At 33.4% G+C, this 17,500-nt stretch overlaps 2 protein-coding genes across 2 annotated transcripts in view; both read left to right on the top strand.

Annotated features, from left to right (window-relative positions):
* The window catches only part of surf4 (surfeit 4), an 11,969-nt gene extending 6,216 nt beyond the window's left edge, over positions 1 to 5,753 (top strand). Inside the window, exon 6 of the mRNA XM_081366766.1 lies at positions 4,348 to 5,753. Coding sequence (XP_081222892.1) covers positions 4,348 to 4,614 — 267 coding nt within the window. The 3' untranslated portion in view covers positions 4,615 to 5,753. The remainder of the gene's footprint in view (positions 1 to 4,347) is intronic.
* Positions 5,754 to 6,985: 1,232 nt separating this feature from the next.
* Positions 6,986 to 17,500, top strand: part of ass1 (argininosuccinate synthase 1) — a 54,285-nt gene continuing 43,770 nt past the window's right edge. The window contains exons 1-6 of the mRNA XM_081366216.1: positions 6,986 to 7,121; positions 9,910 to 10,021; positions 14,633 to 14,701; positions 14,869 to 15,057; positions 17,241 to 17,297; positions 17,400 to 17,474. Coding sequence (XP_081222342.1) covers positions 9,920 to 10,021; positions 14,633 to 14,701; positions 14,869 to 15,057; positions 17,241 to 17,297; positions 17,400 to 17,474 — 492 coding nt within the window. The 5' untranslated portion in view covers positions 6,986 to 7,121; positions 9,910 to 9,919. The remainder of the gene's footprint in view (positions 7,122 to 9,909; positions 10,022 to 14,632; positions 14,702 to 14,868; positions 15,058 to 17,240; positions 17,298 to 17,399; positions 17,475 to 17,500) is intronic.

Raw genomic sequence — 17,500 nt, 5'->3', positions numbered from 1 at the left:
TACATGTTTTATATATTTACGGTAGGAAATTTACAAAATATCTTCATGGAACATGATCTTTACTGAATATCCTAATGATTTTTGGCATAAAATAAAAAATCAATAATTTTGACCCATACAGTGTTCATGACGCTGCTGCACTTCGACTCAGACTTCTTCTCTGTGAGTCTTTTAAAGCAACACTAAGGAACATTTTTTACCTTAAAATAATGTTTCCAAAATCGTATCAGTGGTTCATCAAGTCGTAATGGGGTGAAAGGCACTTCTGCCTCCGCTTTGCAGCCCTATATCTGCTACAACCACACTATGCAAGTTTGCCAAACCGGGTCGCGTTTCTGTAGTTCGAATGAGACATAAGAAACTACAAATTTGACTTGCTTTACGTCAAGCATTACTATAGTCATTATTATTTAGTTTAGTTATTTAGTCTGATGTCGCAATACATCATACTTTCATGAAATCATGCAATATACTCTACCTCGTCTGTGGACATCGTTCATTCCAAAGCCGGAGCGGGATAAACAGCGAGCGTGCGACGGTAGGCTAACTTATTTACGACAGCGGTAATGGACAATTCCGCTTCCATCCTGTAGGGGGAGCGAAGGGGAAAAGTTCCTTAGTGTTGCTTTAATGTGCCGTATATATCCGAGTGAAACGATTCTGGAACGAGAACAAATGCTTGATTTTGTCCGAGGGGAAATAGAGGGTTTGCACTGAATGATGTTTGTAATAAATGGAGCTATAATTTAGTTTAATTTTATGCATATACTTTTTTTTTCCCTCAGGCCTATTAAATTAAAAGGATTTAGAGTAAGGGTTAGTCAAATACATGTTTAGAGATCGTTAACGTTTTGTTTTATTTACCAGTATTTTACATTATTTCTAATGATGAAATATGACTTACACACTAATGCAACTTTTTTTCACTCAACAACACAAGTTTGACATGGCTCGACTTATTTTCTGGAAAATACAGTAAATAATAAAATCAAGCTGTATTATTAAAATGTAAATTTAAACGGGGCAGGTTTGCACCAATACATCAAGCATATCACGTCCATTACTCTCACCCTCATTAACTTTGGGTTTAATCGCTGTTATATTAGAGGTTATGCATTTATATGAGCCTGATTTCCACGCCGGGGAAATACATAAAGCAAATTTCCCTCTGAACGCTTTATATTAAATACAATATAGGTCTAAGTCCGGGTGATCACTTACATCAATGTTATATATATCATCATATCGTCCAGCCCTAAAACTTGTCGTTTTTTGTCAGTGTTTATTTAAAAACATGCAATTATGCTGAATATACGATGGTTAATATTTAATTGATGATTGTCAATACAATATTTAACAATACAATAAATAGGGTGTGATTTTACCCCTAAATCCAGCATATTGACACACAATGATAACTGTAAATCCACCGTTCTCTGCCTGGATCCATGAACTGCAGCTTCTCTGTTCTGTATCTTTCGGCAGTCTGGGAAAATATACCTCAGATTTCTTGTCAAATCCATTTATACAGTCAATCTCAAAGCTCTTTCCCGTTTTAGATGTGTTTTGTGTGTTTTACACGGCATTCACACTTAAAACCAATGCTGCCACTCAGTGTGTGTGTGACCGCAGTCACTCCGGCCGACGGTGACGTCACACGCATACACACTATTGATTGGATGGTTGTGGTTTGCTATTGGCTGATCTCATGTGAGTGACAGGTTGCCCCGCCCTCGTCATCAGAGGAGATTATCTGGAACATGAATAAATCATAAATGTTTCTTGATCATCAGATCATCATATTAGAGTGATTTCTGAAGGATCATGTGACACTGAAGACTGGAGTAATGATGCTGAACATTCAGCTTTGATCACAGGAATAAATTACACTTTACTATATATTCACATAGAAAATAGATATTTTAGATTATAATAATATTTACAAATTTTTCTGTATTTTTTTAAATCAAATAGATGCAGCTTTTTGTGACTTATTTAAGAAAAGAAATTAAAAATAAGTTTTAATTATTCCAAACTTTTGCGAAGACTAACACTGTCATACCAATGAAATATATATATATTTTAACTAATAATTAGTTGAGAAGGAAGTCAAACTACCTTTGATTGAATGATTGTGAATCCTTCCTAACATTAGTGTTAGTAGAGTTTACTGAGCGGGACTTTTTATTTTTTTATTGGGTGTTTTTATATTTATGTACAATGTTGGTTATTTGTGTGTACGCATGTTGAAACACAAGCAACACAAATTTCCCCATGGGGTTATTAAAGTAATTAATCAATCAATCATAAACTGATGCTGCCAGAATCTGAACATCAGATCATCTCAATGTTCTCATCAGTGTCATTCAGTTCTGGGTGTTTTCACTGTAAATGAACCAAACCCAGTTAACAAACTCCAACAAGCCAGTGGAGCAAACGCCCAGAACATCTCATTAGTGTATCGTAACTCATAATATATAATAATCATAACACAACACAACAGCACACCTGTTTTCAACACTATGATTTCTGAAGGATCATGTGACACTGAAGACTGGAGTAATGATGCTGAAAATTCAGCTTTGATCACAGGAATAAATTACACTTTAAAGTATATTAAAATAGAAAACAGATGATTTACATTGTAAAAATATTTCACAATATTACTGTTTTTCTTGTATTTTTAATCAAATAAATGCAGCCTTGGTGAGCAGAAGAGACTTCTTTTAAAAACATGACAAATCTTTCCGACCCCAAACGTTCGACTGGTAGTGTGTGTGCAGGTTTTACACAGCACATATTGTTTAAAAGCAGCTTCACAGTGAATCGACTGGAAAATATCTCTGAAGCTTTGAGTTTGGAGTGAGTGAAACTGGACACTGGAGCTTCAGATGACCGTGTTGAGGAGCGAAGACGAGTTTCTGACATGCGCTCTGAGATCCTGAACCCAGGAGTCAAATGTCACGCAGAGCCTTAAACACTCATTCATACTCGTGCAGAAACACTAATACTTCTGTGCGCTCACACCAATAACTCTGAGATTTCACTGTTCCGTATACTTCAACTACGGGTGATTCATAGGGTCGAATAAAGCTGCATTTACATCGCTTTTTTTTTTTTTTTTTTTGCTTTTATTTGGTTCGTCTTAGGTCTGACAGAAATTAACAATAACGTAAATATAGTATATATATGTATATATATATATATATATACATAGAACATGTAACCATACAGTGATAACAGGATATTACAGTAACAGAGATTGTTACAGCAGATCTAGAATAAAGTTATTGTCCAGATAAAGTTAGTTTTGATTGATTCACTTCCGTTGCAAAGATCATTAGTTATTAACTTAGGGGCCGCTAACACACACCGTTCTAAGAGAAAAAAAAATATATAATGTTATGTTTATTTTGACTGGAAACATCACAAGTGTTACAATGTGGGGAAAACCCCACAATAAATTACAAAAAGTTAAGTGTATATATCAAATCTCAGCTGTAACTATATAATCATCCAGCTCTAATCTGCTAAATGTGTCTATAAGGCATGAAGATATTATAGTTTTCAGGCATACTAAATGAGGCAAGGGTGTCGAGTTACAGTCAAGCTGTTTTAAGGCATGAAGAATTATTTTTTCAATAACAAAAGTTTAAATATGTAATTTTGGTGATTAAAGATGAGTTTTACGGGATGAAATGATTGATCACAGAAACCTTTCACTGTTCACTTTTAAAAGAACCATATGGAAAGATTTTATGGATGTTAAAGGTTCTTCATGGAACCACCAAAAGTGTATATGTGACCCTGGATCACGTCACCAGTCACATGACGCACAGGTTTATCTGTGGCAATAGCCAACAATACACTGTATGGGTCAAAATTATCCATTTTTCTTTTCTGCCAAAAATCATGAGGATATTCAGTAAAGATCATGTTCCATGAAGATATTTAGTAAATTTCCTAGCGTAAATATATCAAACATGTATTTCTGTGAGTGAATGCTGCACAATCGCCAACATAAATGAACAACTTTAAAGGAGATTTTCTCAATGTTTAGATTTTTTTTCACCCTCAGATTCCAGATTTACAATAGTTGTAGCTCGACCAAATATTGTCCTATCATAACAAACCATACATCAATGAAAAGCTTATTTATTCAGATTTCAGATGATGCATACCTCTCAATTTAAAAAAATTAACCCATGTGACTGGTTTTGTGGTCCAGGGTCACACATAGCAAATCTCAACAGCTTCAGTTCTAACTGTATAATAGTCCAGCTCTAATCTGCTAGACGGGTCTACAAGGCATGAAGGTATTATAGTTTCGCCGTCTTTGTGTTCCAGATTCTTCAGAACATGGTGGGAACGGCTCTCATCATCCTCGTGGCCGTGGGATTTAAGACTAAACTTGCGGCTCTGACGCTGGTGGTCTGGCTTCTGGCCATCAACGTCTACTTCAACGCTTTCTGGACAGTGCCGGCATACAAACCCATGCATGACTTCCTGAAGTACGACTTCTTCCAGACCACGTCTGTCGTCGGAGGCCTGTTGCTGGTGGTGGCGCTCGGCCCGGGCGGCGTGTCCATGGACGAGAAGAAGAAGGAGTGGTGAAGAGGAGAAGAAGAACACTGCAAAAAATGCTTTTCTCACTCAGTATTTTTGTCTTGTTTCCAGTCCAAATATCTAAAAACTCTTAAATCAAGATGCATTTACTAGATTAGTAAAATGACATTAGATATTATGTCTTGTTTTCTGGGGAAATAAATCAAAATTACGTGAGCTGTTGCTTTAAAAAAAGCTAAATGATCTGCCAATGCAGTCAGAAAAATGTTAATTCAAACAGAAACAAGATTGGAGGATAATTTAGCTTGTTTTAAGCAACAACTCACGTAATTTTGATTGATTTCCCCAGAAAACAAGACATAATATCTTATGGTATTTTACGACTTTAGTAAATGCATCTTGATTTAAGAGTTTTTAGATATTTGGACTGGAAACAAGACAAAAATACTAAGAAAAGCATTTTTTGCAGTGAAGACGACAGAACAACACGTTCATTACGTCCACTTCCTTTTTATTTTATGCATATCAGTTTTATTCACCAAACGCCACTGATTGCAACAGGTTCTTGTCTCAGTTCTTTCAAACGAGCATTAAAATGAGCCGAAAACAACATAAAACTCTATAAAAGTGTGATGGAAATGCAAATTACGTCACTTCCTCTTTAAGTGCATCAGTTTTTTGTTCACCAAACGCCACTGATTGCAACAAGAACGCCATTTATTTTGTTCACTTCAATCACGTTTTCTCGCATTAGTGTTTCTGATTTACTGCTGGGCGGGACGGTTCTGGTATTTAAAAGCGCTGTCGAGAGATATAAGTGTGTCAGTAGTCTGTGAAATGGACTGAACGGGTTGTGAATGACTGATGGAGCAGATCATCATCATCCTGGAGGCTTTATAAGTGTTTGTGGTTTGATTTGTCAGAAACTGCCATTGGAGAACGTTCCTAATGTTGTGCATCTGAACTTCGTCTCAGTCTCGAGTCGTATGTGAAGTTTAGGACGTGAGCTCCTATTCCTCAACTTGATTTATTGTCTTGCTCAAGTGTTTTCTGTTGATTTATATAAATATATATTAAAAAAGCAATTCATTATATTGATTTTTCAGATGGTTATATTGTATTTTTGATTTTTGGATTTCAGATCATGGTGGAAAAATAAAGCAAAACCAACAAATAATTAAAAATGTGTTCTGATATATCTCAGTTCTTTCAAATGAGCATTAAAATGAGCCAAAAACAACATCAACATCTTTAAAAGTGTGATTTCTAGACTTGGAAAGGTCATGCAAATTAATGCAATCTTATGACTAAAATGGGTTTTTAATAATTTTGCTAATCAAGCAGCTTCTTCTTCTGTGACTAAATTTTATACTAAAACATGTTAGCAATGTGTTAAATCATGCTAGCAACATACTACTCATTTAACGACATGCTACCAACTTGTTAATCATGCTAGCAACACTGAACATGGCAATTATGCTAACAGCATGTTAAAAACTGTTAGCAATGAGTTAAACATGTTAACAAAATGTTAATCGGGCTAAAGCATGCTATTAATGTGTTAAATCATTCAAGCAACATATGTTATGATAGCAACATAATTATAGCATGCTAGTATAACTTTCTCTGAGTAAAACCTTCAAACTTCAAGCTTTTCAACGTTATTTTAAACTTTTAGACCAGGCTTTGTCAAGAAGACATCAAAGTTTGCCATCCAACAGCGGTGGAGTCAGAAAGGTTCAGAACCGCTAAATCTGCTCACTGAGGTAAACAACAATTAATAATGTGAACAGAAACATTACATCAAGTGGTTCAACGTGTTTTTGTCCTGTGCTTATGATGGAAGAAGTATATATAATATGAAGTAAAGCGGTTATGATGTTTGAATAGTTGATATGCAATTTTTAATTTAGAGTGTATAAGTGTGATTTTTATTTATTTATCAAAAGCGGTTGTCAGATATCATGTTTGCTTTATTGGCCTTCTCCCAGTTTAATTAAATCAATAAATCCATTTTTATAACATCTGGCCCTTTTTATGACTTTGAATTTCCATTGTATATTCAAGCATGTCTAACAATAATGAATGACATTTGCACTTTGCATTACAGAATGAGAATGTTTCATGAAATGTAATATTGCACAAATGTTGATGGCTCTAACCATTGTCTTTAAAACACTTCAGAGAAAGTGGGCATATTCTCAAACATTTAATTATGTTGTACACCTGAAATTTAACAAGTCTAACTGGCACTTTTAGAGGTTGATTTTCCACTTGAGAAATGTTGTATGGCTGGATCTGATTGGTTGAACGCGTTCTCGTGAGCGTCGAGGCTTTTAAATAAACGGCGTAATCTGATTGGCTAATCCCGCCCTGTGTGGACGCACCCCTGTTGTTGAGCGTGATCTTATTGGCTCGTGTGGTTTTGGGGCGTGGCTGAAGACATGTGCGCTGTATCTGGGTGACATCAGACGCTGCAAGCGAACAAACTAGATTTGGATTCGGATCTGAAAGCTTCTTCTCCATAATTCATTTTTATTTGCTGCTGTGTTTAGGTGAGTTCCTGCGTTTTTTTGCTCTTGTTTTTATATTCACTATTCATGTGAATATTAATTTGACGTGATTAAGCCTATATATTTGTTTACATCTCAGCAGGTTGTTGTTCATGTGTTATTCATGTAATGCTCTGTTATTTCTGCATGTGTAATAAAAATAGCGTTTTATTTATATAAATGTAGAATTCAAAGTGCAGTTTAATCTATAGTGAGTTAAACTGGCTCAATCATTTGCTTTTAATCATCTGATGCTCTGTTAAACCCAAACTCCTTGTGCTTTACTGGCATTTCAGAGGTGAAATAAAATACTCTTAGTTTCATCACAGGAGATAACTGATACACAACATGAATATATATATGTATATATATATATGTATATTTCACACCATGAAAATACAGATTTATTGTTTTTATGGCACTGACATCCGCTTGAATAAATTGAATAAGTTAAAAAAAATAAAAATTCATAATATGATTTCACACATAGGCTCTTAAAGCCAGACAGCCCTAGTATATCCAATTTAGGTAACACTTTATTCCTTGTTGCATATGTTACATGTACTTACTATAGTAATAACAGTAAATTATGCATAATTACATGCAACTAACCCTCAATCAAATCCTAATCCTACATGTAGTTGATTAATATTACGCAGTACTTAAATATATAAGTGCGCTGTAACGATGACACCTTAAAATAAAGTGTAACCCTATTTTACATTCATTTTTAATTTAATGTACATTTAATGACATTATCAGCATACTATTTTGAATGCAAAGCTGAATTCAAATGTTTTAGTATTATATTTTAATATGCTTCAGCAACTCAATGGGCATTTTTTATAATGAATATGTCTATTTTACATTCTATTTTGCATTCTTCTAGCAATTTTATGATATTACTAACATTTTGAATGCAAAGCTGACATGGAATAAATGAACCCTTTCACGCATAGAGGTCATCACTACAGCGGACAGCTATTCAAAACGAAGTTTCTTTGCTATAATTCAGCTACATTTCATATTATTACTGTGACAGTTGTTCTTGAAAATACTTTATCTGTAGTAATATTCTGGCTGTTAATAAATGTATTTGTGTCATTAGAATGTAATTTGCAGTTACATCAAAAAATAATCTGATTACATAATGCATGTAACTTTTAATGCGTTACTTTACTTGTTACATTAAAAAGTAATCTGATTACTTAATGCATGTTACTTGTAATGGCTAACTTGTTATATCAAAAAGTAATCTAATTACGTAATGCACTTGTAATGCGTTACTTTACTCGTTACATCAAAAAGTAATCTGATTACTTAATGCACGTTACTTGTAATGCGTTTCTTTACTCGTTACATCCAAATGCATGTTACTTTACTCTTTACATCGAAGAGTATTCTGATTACATAATGCATGTAACTTTTAATGCATTACTTTACTTTACATCAAAAAAATAAATCTGATTACGTAATGAGTGACTTTACTTATTACATCAAAAAATAAATCTGATTATGTAATGTGTGACTACTTATTACATCAAAAAAGAAATTTGATGATGTAATGTGTGACTTATTGCATCAAAAAAGAAATTTGATTATGTAATGTGAGACTTTACTTGTTACTTTCCACAGTCTACACAGTCTACTTTACACAGACTACATGTAGTAACTACGTCACCTTAAAATAAAGTGTTACAAATTTTCTATAATCAACGTCTATTTTGCATTCTTTTTTAATTTAATGCAGTTGTAAGTCCGTCTAAATCGGCCCAATGGCGGTTCCCGATAGAACGGGTGAAGGTCTGTGCGCGTTTCTGTCTTTCCGTGTGGCAAATTAATTTAATTCCATTTAAACTTTTATCTGACTCCATTTTATCACGACCTCGAATTTAGGTTATATTGCCCAATTGTTTATTGGTCAATTATATAATAGTTTAGTTTAGCAACACATTTGATTATTCTATTTAACTCTTAACGTTATATTTTACTTGGAAGCTGTGTCGCTCAGAGTCTCGCGCCGGCCGTTTACGCGGATCTCACGATCACAAACTCGCCAGTCTGATTGATAACCAGAGGTTACGGCTAAAGCGATTCAACAATGCCACTTGCTATTGTTAAAAAGTACCCATGTAGCCCTACAGTCGCCCATATAACAACTTAATTAAAGCCCGAACAATAACCTGAGGTTATGACTAATGCATTAAGATAATTCCGCTTCAACACTTGCTATTAGTATTTTTATCTAGCCCCCTTTTATCTGAAGACACACCCTCCTCTGAGTGCAAGTTATCTCTAAACTCTTAAAAACTTTATTACCTATTGTTTTACTTCTTTGGGAATGAGACATTTGTTCCAGTCGCACTGAGACATTTCAAATGATACCAAACATGTATAATACTGTATGATAAAATTTCACATTAAGCCATATAGATGTTTGGGTGAATTTTGGTGATCTCAGCAAAGAAGGAGTGGGGGAAGAGTTGTATTCTGAGGTGAGATTTAAATGGTGATGCTAACTTCACAAGAGAGAGTTCAAATGTTAATTTCCTTTGTTTTCTCAGAGAGGTGCTCTCTCTTCCAGTTCTTCCAGTTTTTCCAGTCTTACAAGGTTTCATGAAAGTAGCAAAGCTGAAATATAATGTTTTAGTATTATATTTGGCTGTTCTGCTCGACTTACAGCAGCACTGGAACTGCATGAACAAAACCTGATAGTCACATGATGAATGACCGTGGTTTACTGACTCAACCTTCTTCTTCTGATGTTTGACCTCTGTGTGTTGTGGTGAAGGTCACCGGAGATGTCGAAGGGTTTGGTGGTTCTGGCGTACAGTGGAGGTCTGGACACCTCCTGCATTCTGGTCTGGCTCAAGGAACAGGGATACGATGTGATCGCCTACCTGGTAACTCTATACGTCACAAAACACATTTGCATAAATTTACAAATCATTTCCTTCAGGGAAACTGTGATGACTGCCAAAAAATGATTTTCTTACTCAGTATTTTTGTCTTGTTTCCAGTCCAAATATCTAAAAATTCTTAAATCAAGATGCATTTACTAGATGAGTAAAATGCCATTAGATATTATGTCTTGTTTTCTGGGGGGAAAAATCAAAATAAAGTGAGTTTTTGCTTAAAACAAGCAAAATGATCTGCCAATGGGGTCAGAAAAATAATCTTGTTTCCATTTGAATTAAGATTATTTTTCTGACCCCATTTGCAGATAATTTTGGTTGTTTTAAGCAAAAACTCCTTTCTTTTTTATTTTATTTTTTCTCCAGATAACAAGACATAATATCTAATGTCATTTTACTCATCTAGTAAATGCATCTTGATTTAAGAATTTTTAGATATTTGGACTGGAAAGTATTTTTGTCTTGTTTCCAGTCCAAATATCTAAAAATTCTTAAATCAAGATGCATTTACTAAAGTCGTAGAATGCCATAAGATATTATGTCATGTTTTCTGGGGAAATAAATCAAAATTGAGTTGTTGCTTAAAAAAATCTAAATTATCTGCCAATGGGGTCAGACAAATAATGTTAATTCAAACAGAAACAAGATTAGATAAGAAAATCATGTTTTGCAGTGATGACAGTTAAGAGGCGAGTCTTGAGTGTTGAAATGCAGGAAATTATTTTCTTCACGTGATTCACAGTTAGTGCCAGGCTTGTGAAGACTCGCCCAGCAAGCGTTTTCCTCTCGTCCGGGAATCGTTCTCTGAAACCATGTGGCAAACGCTGCTGTTTTCATGGCCTGATGCTTTACTGACACCAGAACAATAGTGGCGTCGTCAGGAACAATGAGCCTGTCTGCGATCATCACGTCATGAGCTCAGGAACGCACCGAATGGGCTTTTGTTTTATGTTGCATATTAACACATTTTGTGAGGATTCACATTCAAAGTTTCCCTGCCATTGTGCAAAGGTTTGCTTATGCACACGTCGTAGTTTTTGACAAAAGCAATTTTCCCAGCTCTTTGTTCAAAATGTTGCTTTTTTATGCACCGTACTCACATTCAAGTGTTGATAAGAAGCTAGAGTAAAATGGTTCATGTTTGTTTAAAAGCAGAGGATCTGTTCTTGATTTTGATTTATTGCATGTTCAGATATTCATACAACAAAATGTTCTGGAGAAAGTTTGTGAAAATTATCAAAAATATTGGCGCTGGCTGGCAACTTTAAAAAAAAAAAAACTCTGGCGGGGAAAGAGTTAATATTTAGTTTTTTTTTTGTAATTTAATTTTAGTTAAGGTTTTAGTCATTTTTTGTAGTTTTTATTCATTTTTATTTAAACTAATGAAAATTAGAAATTGTATTTATATTTTTATATATATTTTATGTTTTAGTTAGTTAAGTTACATTAGTTAACATTAATTAACAATGACAAACACTTCTGAAGCGTTCATTTCATTTCAACATTTGCTAATACATTATTGTTGTATCTGTAAAGATTATTTAATGGATCTGAGCTGACATGAACTTGTTTTTATTAACTAACGTTACCAAAGATTAATAAATACTGTAACAAATGAATTGCTTAATGCCAGTGTTATTAATATTTTGAATGAGCTTTTATTTTTAATTTTTTTTTTTTTTTAATTTTAGTCATTCATCATGTGCTTTTGTCATTTCATTAGTGTTTTTATATTAATATTGCTATTTATGTTTATTTTTTGTGTTTTAGTTCGTTCATCTAACATTTAGATTTTATTTCATTTCAGCTTTATTTCGTTTAATAGTTTTAGTTAACAATATTATTGAATGCATTAACTGACATTAACTAATGAGACCTTATCATAAAATTGTACAGTTGAGTATAAAAACCCAGTTGGATTTATCGATCTCTCATGATAAACCACAGAAAGCTGAACGCGTGTCTGAAGTGGATTCTGGTACATGTTTCGTGTAAAGCGTAACTCATCTGATAAACTTCACTACAAGTTTGTTAGTTGTTGTTTAATCGTGATCTAACAGTGGAGTTGATGATTGAAGTTCTAAAGCTGGCTAAATATTTTGCAGTGCTGTGCTGCAATGCAGAGGTTTATAATTATTCAGAGAAGTCTGAGTCAGGACAGCGATTCACAATGAAACAGTGGAGTTTTTCTGAGTGCATTGAGGAAGTGCACTAACACTATTCTCGACTGTGATGTGAGGTAATGAGGAACTGAAGAGACTGTAAACGGTCTGATAAAATTGCGTAAAAAAAAACCTAGAACAATAATGAATATCTTCTTGATTCTTTTCCTGTCTGAGTGCTTTTGTATTACACATTTCTCAGATGCGTTCATCTAAAGCTACTTGCATTGCATTCAAAGTAAACATTTGATCGGTTCATGCATTCTCTCAAACAAACCTATGAAGCTGTCCTTTAACTACTTTAGTTTAGTTTAGTTTAGTTTAGTTTAGTTTAGTTTAGTTTAGTTTAGTTTAGTTTAGTTTAGTTTAGTTTAGTTTAGTTTAGTTTAGTTGTGTTTTGGATTGGTTGTGGTTTAGTTTACTTTACTTTAGTTTGGATTGGTTGTGGTTTAGTTTAGCTTGGTTTAGTTTACTTTAGTTTACTTTAGTTTACTTTACTTTAGTTTAATTTACTTTAGTTTGGATTGGTTGTGGTTTACTTTAGTTTACTTTAGTTTACTTTAGTTTACTTTGGATTGGTTGTGGTTTGGATTGGTTGTGGTTTAGTTTACTTAAGTTTACTTTAGTTTACTTAAGTTTGGATTGGTTGTGGTTTAGTTTAGCTTGGTTTAGTTTAGTTTACTTGAGTTTACTTTACTTTAGTTTACTTTAGTTTGGATTGGTTAAGTTTAGCTTGGTTTAGTTTACTTTAGTTTACTTTACTTAAGTTTGGATTGGTTGTGGTTTAGTTTACTTAAGTTTACTTAAGTTTACTTTAGTTTACTTAAGTTTGGATTGGTTGTGGTTTAGTTTAGCTTGGTTTAGTTTAGTTTACTTGAGTTTACTTTACTTTAGTTTACTTTAGTTTGGATTGGTTTAGTTTAGCTTGGTTTAGTTTACTTTAGTTTACTTTAAGTTTGGATTGGTTGTGGTTTAGTTTACTTAAGTTTACTTTAGTTTACTTAAGTTTGGATTGGTTGTGGTTTAGTTTACTTAAGTTTACTTAAGTTTGGATTGGTTGTGGTTTAGTTTAGCTTGGTTTAGTTTAGTTTACTTGAGTTTACTTTACTTCGGTTTACTTTAGTTTGTATTGGTTGTGGTTTAGTTTAGCTTGGTTTAGTTTAGTTTACTTGAGTTTACTTTACTTCAGTTTACTTTAGTTTGGATTGGTTGTGGTTTAGTTTAGCTTGGTTTAGTTTATGTTACTTTAGTTTAATTTACTTTAGTTTGGATTGGTTGTGGTTTACTTTAGTTTACTTTAGTTTACTTTAGTTTGGATTGGTTGTGGTTTGGTTTACTTTAGTTTACTTTAGTTTACTTTAGTTTACTTTAGTTTGGATTGGTTGTGGTTTGGATTGGTTGTGGATTAGTTTACTTAAGTTAACTTTAGTTTACTTAAGTTTGGATTGGTTGTGGTTTAGTTTAGCTTGGTTTGGTTTAGTTTACTTGAGTTTACTTTACTTCGGTTTACTTTAGTTTGGATTGGTTGTGGTTTAGTTTAGCTTGGTTTAGTTTAGTTTACTTGAGTTTACTTAAGTTTACTTTAGTTTGGATTTGTTGTGGTTTAGTTTAGCTTGGTTTAGTTTACGTTACTTTAGTTTAATTTACTTTAGTTTGGATTGGTTGTGGTTTACTTTAGTTTAGTTTGGATTGGTTGTGGTTTGGTTTACTTTAGTTTACTTTAGTTTACAACTGTGAGACACCAATGTGTCCCTGAGCAAGACACTTAACCCCTAGTTGCTCCAGAGGCGTGCGACCTCTGACATGTATAGCAATTGTAAGTCGCTTTGGATAAAAGCGTCAGCTAAATGAATAAATGTAAATGTAAAATGTAAATGTTTACTTAAGTTTACTTAAGTTTGGATTGGTTGTGGTTTAGTTTTAGTTTAGTTTTAGTTTTAGTTTAGTTTTAGTTTAGTTTTAGTTTAGTTTTAGTTTACTTTAGTTTACTTTAGTTTACTTTAGTTTACTTTAGTTTGGATTGGTTGTGGTTTAGTTTTAGTTTAGTTTAGTTTACTTCAGTTTACTTTAGTTTACTTTAGTTTACTTTAGTTTGGATTGGTTGTGGTTTAGTTTTAGTTTAGTTTAGTTTAGTTTACTTCAGTTTACTTTAGTTTACTTTAGTTTACTTAAGTTTACTTTAGTTTACTTAAGTTTGGATTGGTTGTGGTTGTGGTTTAGTGTAGTTTAGTGTAGTGTAGTGTAGTGTAGTGTAGTGTAGTGTAGTGTAGTGTAGTGTAGTGTAGTGTAGTGTAGTGTAGTGTAGTGTAGTGTAGTGTAGTTTAGTTTAGTTTAGTTTAGTTCGGACCAGATGAGGTCTGGTACACTGGACTAGGTTATTTTTTGTTGTTTTTGATGATCTGTTTTCTTACACTAATCACTCTTTTTCACATTAAAGGCTAATATTGGACAGAATGAAGACTTTGATGCTGCCCGGAAGAAAGCTGAGAAACTTGGAGCCAAGAAGGTAAAGACCGATAAACACTGATCACAGTGTTTCTGTACACACTTTCTATACAGCTGCTTTGAAATGATGTGTATTGTGAAAAGCACTATACAAATAAACGTGAATTGAACTGAGTAAAGCTTTGGTGATGTCCGTTTACCTGGAATTGATGTGTGTGTGTGTTTCAGGTGTTTGTTGAAGACCTGCGCTGTGAGTTTGTGGAGGAGTTCATCTGGCCGTCGGTTCAGGCTAACGGCGTCTACGAGGACCGCTATCTGCTGGGCACGGCGATCGCGCGCCCCTGCATCGCTCGGCGTCAGGTCCAGATCGCCCGGCAGGAGCGAGCTCAGTTTGTTTCTCACGGAGCCACAGGAAAGGTGCCGAAACAATTATCAGTCTTGAAAACTGCTTAATCATTTTGTGAAAACAAAACAAAAATTACTGACCCCAAACTTTTTTTAGGGGGCACAACGCAACGCTTTTTGACTTTCTCAGAAATTAAATCCAAATTAATTTCACACATGTCTATACAATTATGTGGTTTTGTTTTATTAATACAGTGTATGCTTTTTTTTTAATTAAAACTTAAATAAGTCACAAAAGGATGAATTTATTTGATCTAAAATACAGTAACATTTGTTTTCTATGTCAATATATAGTAAAGTGTAATTTATTCCTGTGAATGTTCAGCATCATTACTCCAGTCTTCAGTGTCACATGATCCTTCAGAAATCACTCTAATATGATGATTTGATGCCCAGATATTATCAATTATTACTGGGGCTCAAATATTAACATTGGTGGTTCTTACTCTTATTATTATCATAATTATCTTTTTCTGCTTCATATTTTTGTGGCTTTATTTTTCCAGATTCTTTGATGAATAGAAAGTTTAAAATAAAAGCATTTATTTGAAATAGAATCTTTTGTAACATTATAAATATCACTTTTGATCTTTGATTTTTATTTTTTTTACTTCTGACACAAAAGCACAACTGTTTTCAACACTGATAATAATCATAAATGTTTCTTGAGCATCAAATCATCATATTAGAGTGATTTCTGAAGGATCATGTGACACTGAAGACTGGAGTAATGATGCTGAACATTCGGCTTTGATCACAGGAATAAATTACACTTTACTATATATTCACATAGAAAACAGATGATTTACATTGCAATAATATTTCACTGTTTTTACTGTATTTTTTATCAAATAAATGCAGCCTTGGTGAGCAGAAGAGACTAATTTATACATAAAAAAATCTTAAATATTCCAAACTTTTGGCCTGTAGTGTATATTGACATCTATTAGTGCAGATACAGCATCATGCAGATTATTTCCAGTTACAAGCTGGAACATCCCTATGGTAGAAAGATAGAGTAAAGTAGAGAAAGAAGAATAAAAGCTTTTTATGTGTGTAAGTGCAGTTTCATCAGTTTCATCAGTAGATGGCGGCGGACGCCTGTTCTGTGACCCTGATCAGGGCTTGAGTTGATTTAGGAAGTTGATTATGGTTTATCATTATTATCATTATTATGGTTTAGGATTTGATTATCTTCTCTATAGCAGCGATTCATCAGAAGAAAATATTAGCTAGTGTCAGTATTTCAACAATTTAACAACACATTCACATGTTTGCTGTTCTCTGATGATGGTTAATGGTGCAGATAAACAAATAAAAGATTTACTTTTTTAGTGTCTTACTTTTTCTAAAATGAATGATTAGCTTTCATCAAATGCTGCTAGACTTTACAGAAGTAAATGTGTCCATTAATTACTGAAACACCAACTGAGGATGATGTCAGGTGTGTTAATCTTTATTTTTATGAAGACCATGGCATTTTTTTTTATGAAATGCACAACTTATACCTTACAACAACACATACAAGTTTAGAAGTTTGATTTCTAGACCTGGAAAAGTCATGGAAATTAATAAAATCTTAAAAAGTCATAGAAATTATTAAAATCTTAAAAAGTCATGGAAATGAATAACATCTTAAAAAGTCATGGAAATTATTAAGATCTTAAAAAGTCATGGAAATATAATAAATATTTCAAAAATCATGAAAATTAATAAAATCTTAAAGTCATAGAAATTATTAAATATTTTAATAATTTCAACTACTTTAATATTATAATAATTTCTATGACTTTAAGATCTTATTAATTTTCATGATTTTTGAAATATTTATTATATTTCCATGACTTTTTAAGATCTTAATAATTTCCATGACTTTAATATTTTAATAATTTCCACTACTTTAATATTTAAGTCATGAAAATTAAGATCTTAAAAAGTAATGGAAATGAATAAAATCTTAAAAAGTCATGGAAATTTCTATAATGAATATAATAATATTGATCAATGATGCAAACAGAATTGAATAAACCGACACCATGTCATTATTCAGATCAAGTCAGTTCAGTTCAGTAACTGTGTAAAGATCATCAGTTATTTTAATCATAATGGAGTTATCTCTATGAAGAGCACAGCTCATGCCTCATGAATCCGCTCATAAAGGCGAGAGTGTGTGTAATGTGTCGTGTGTGTTTCAGGGGAATGACCAGATCCGCTTCGAGCTGACGTGTTACGCGCTCTATCCTGAAGTTCAGGTGAGTGACCATCATCATCATCATCATCATCATCAACAACAGTTCTAGAAGTCCATCATCATCATCTCTCCGTCTCTCACCTCTCACACTCCTGATCACCAGATCATCGCTCCGTGGAGGATTCCCGAGTTTTACAACCGGTTCCGTGGAAGGAAGGACCTGATGGAGTACGCAGAGGTACGTGTAGAACTATAACTATACAT

This window comes from Scardinius erythrophthalmus (genome assembly GCF_964197995.2).
Source record: "Scardinius erythrophthalmus genome assembly, chromosome: 5".
In the NCBI taxonomy this organism is placed as follows: Eukaryota; Metazoa; Chordata; class Actinopteri; order Cypriniformes; family Leuciscidae; genus Scardinius; species Scardinius erythrophthalmus.
Note: the sequence above shows the minus strand (reverse complement) of the source record. Positions and strands in the feature narration are given on the sequence as shown.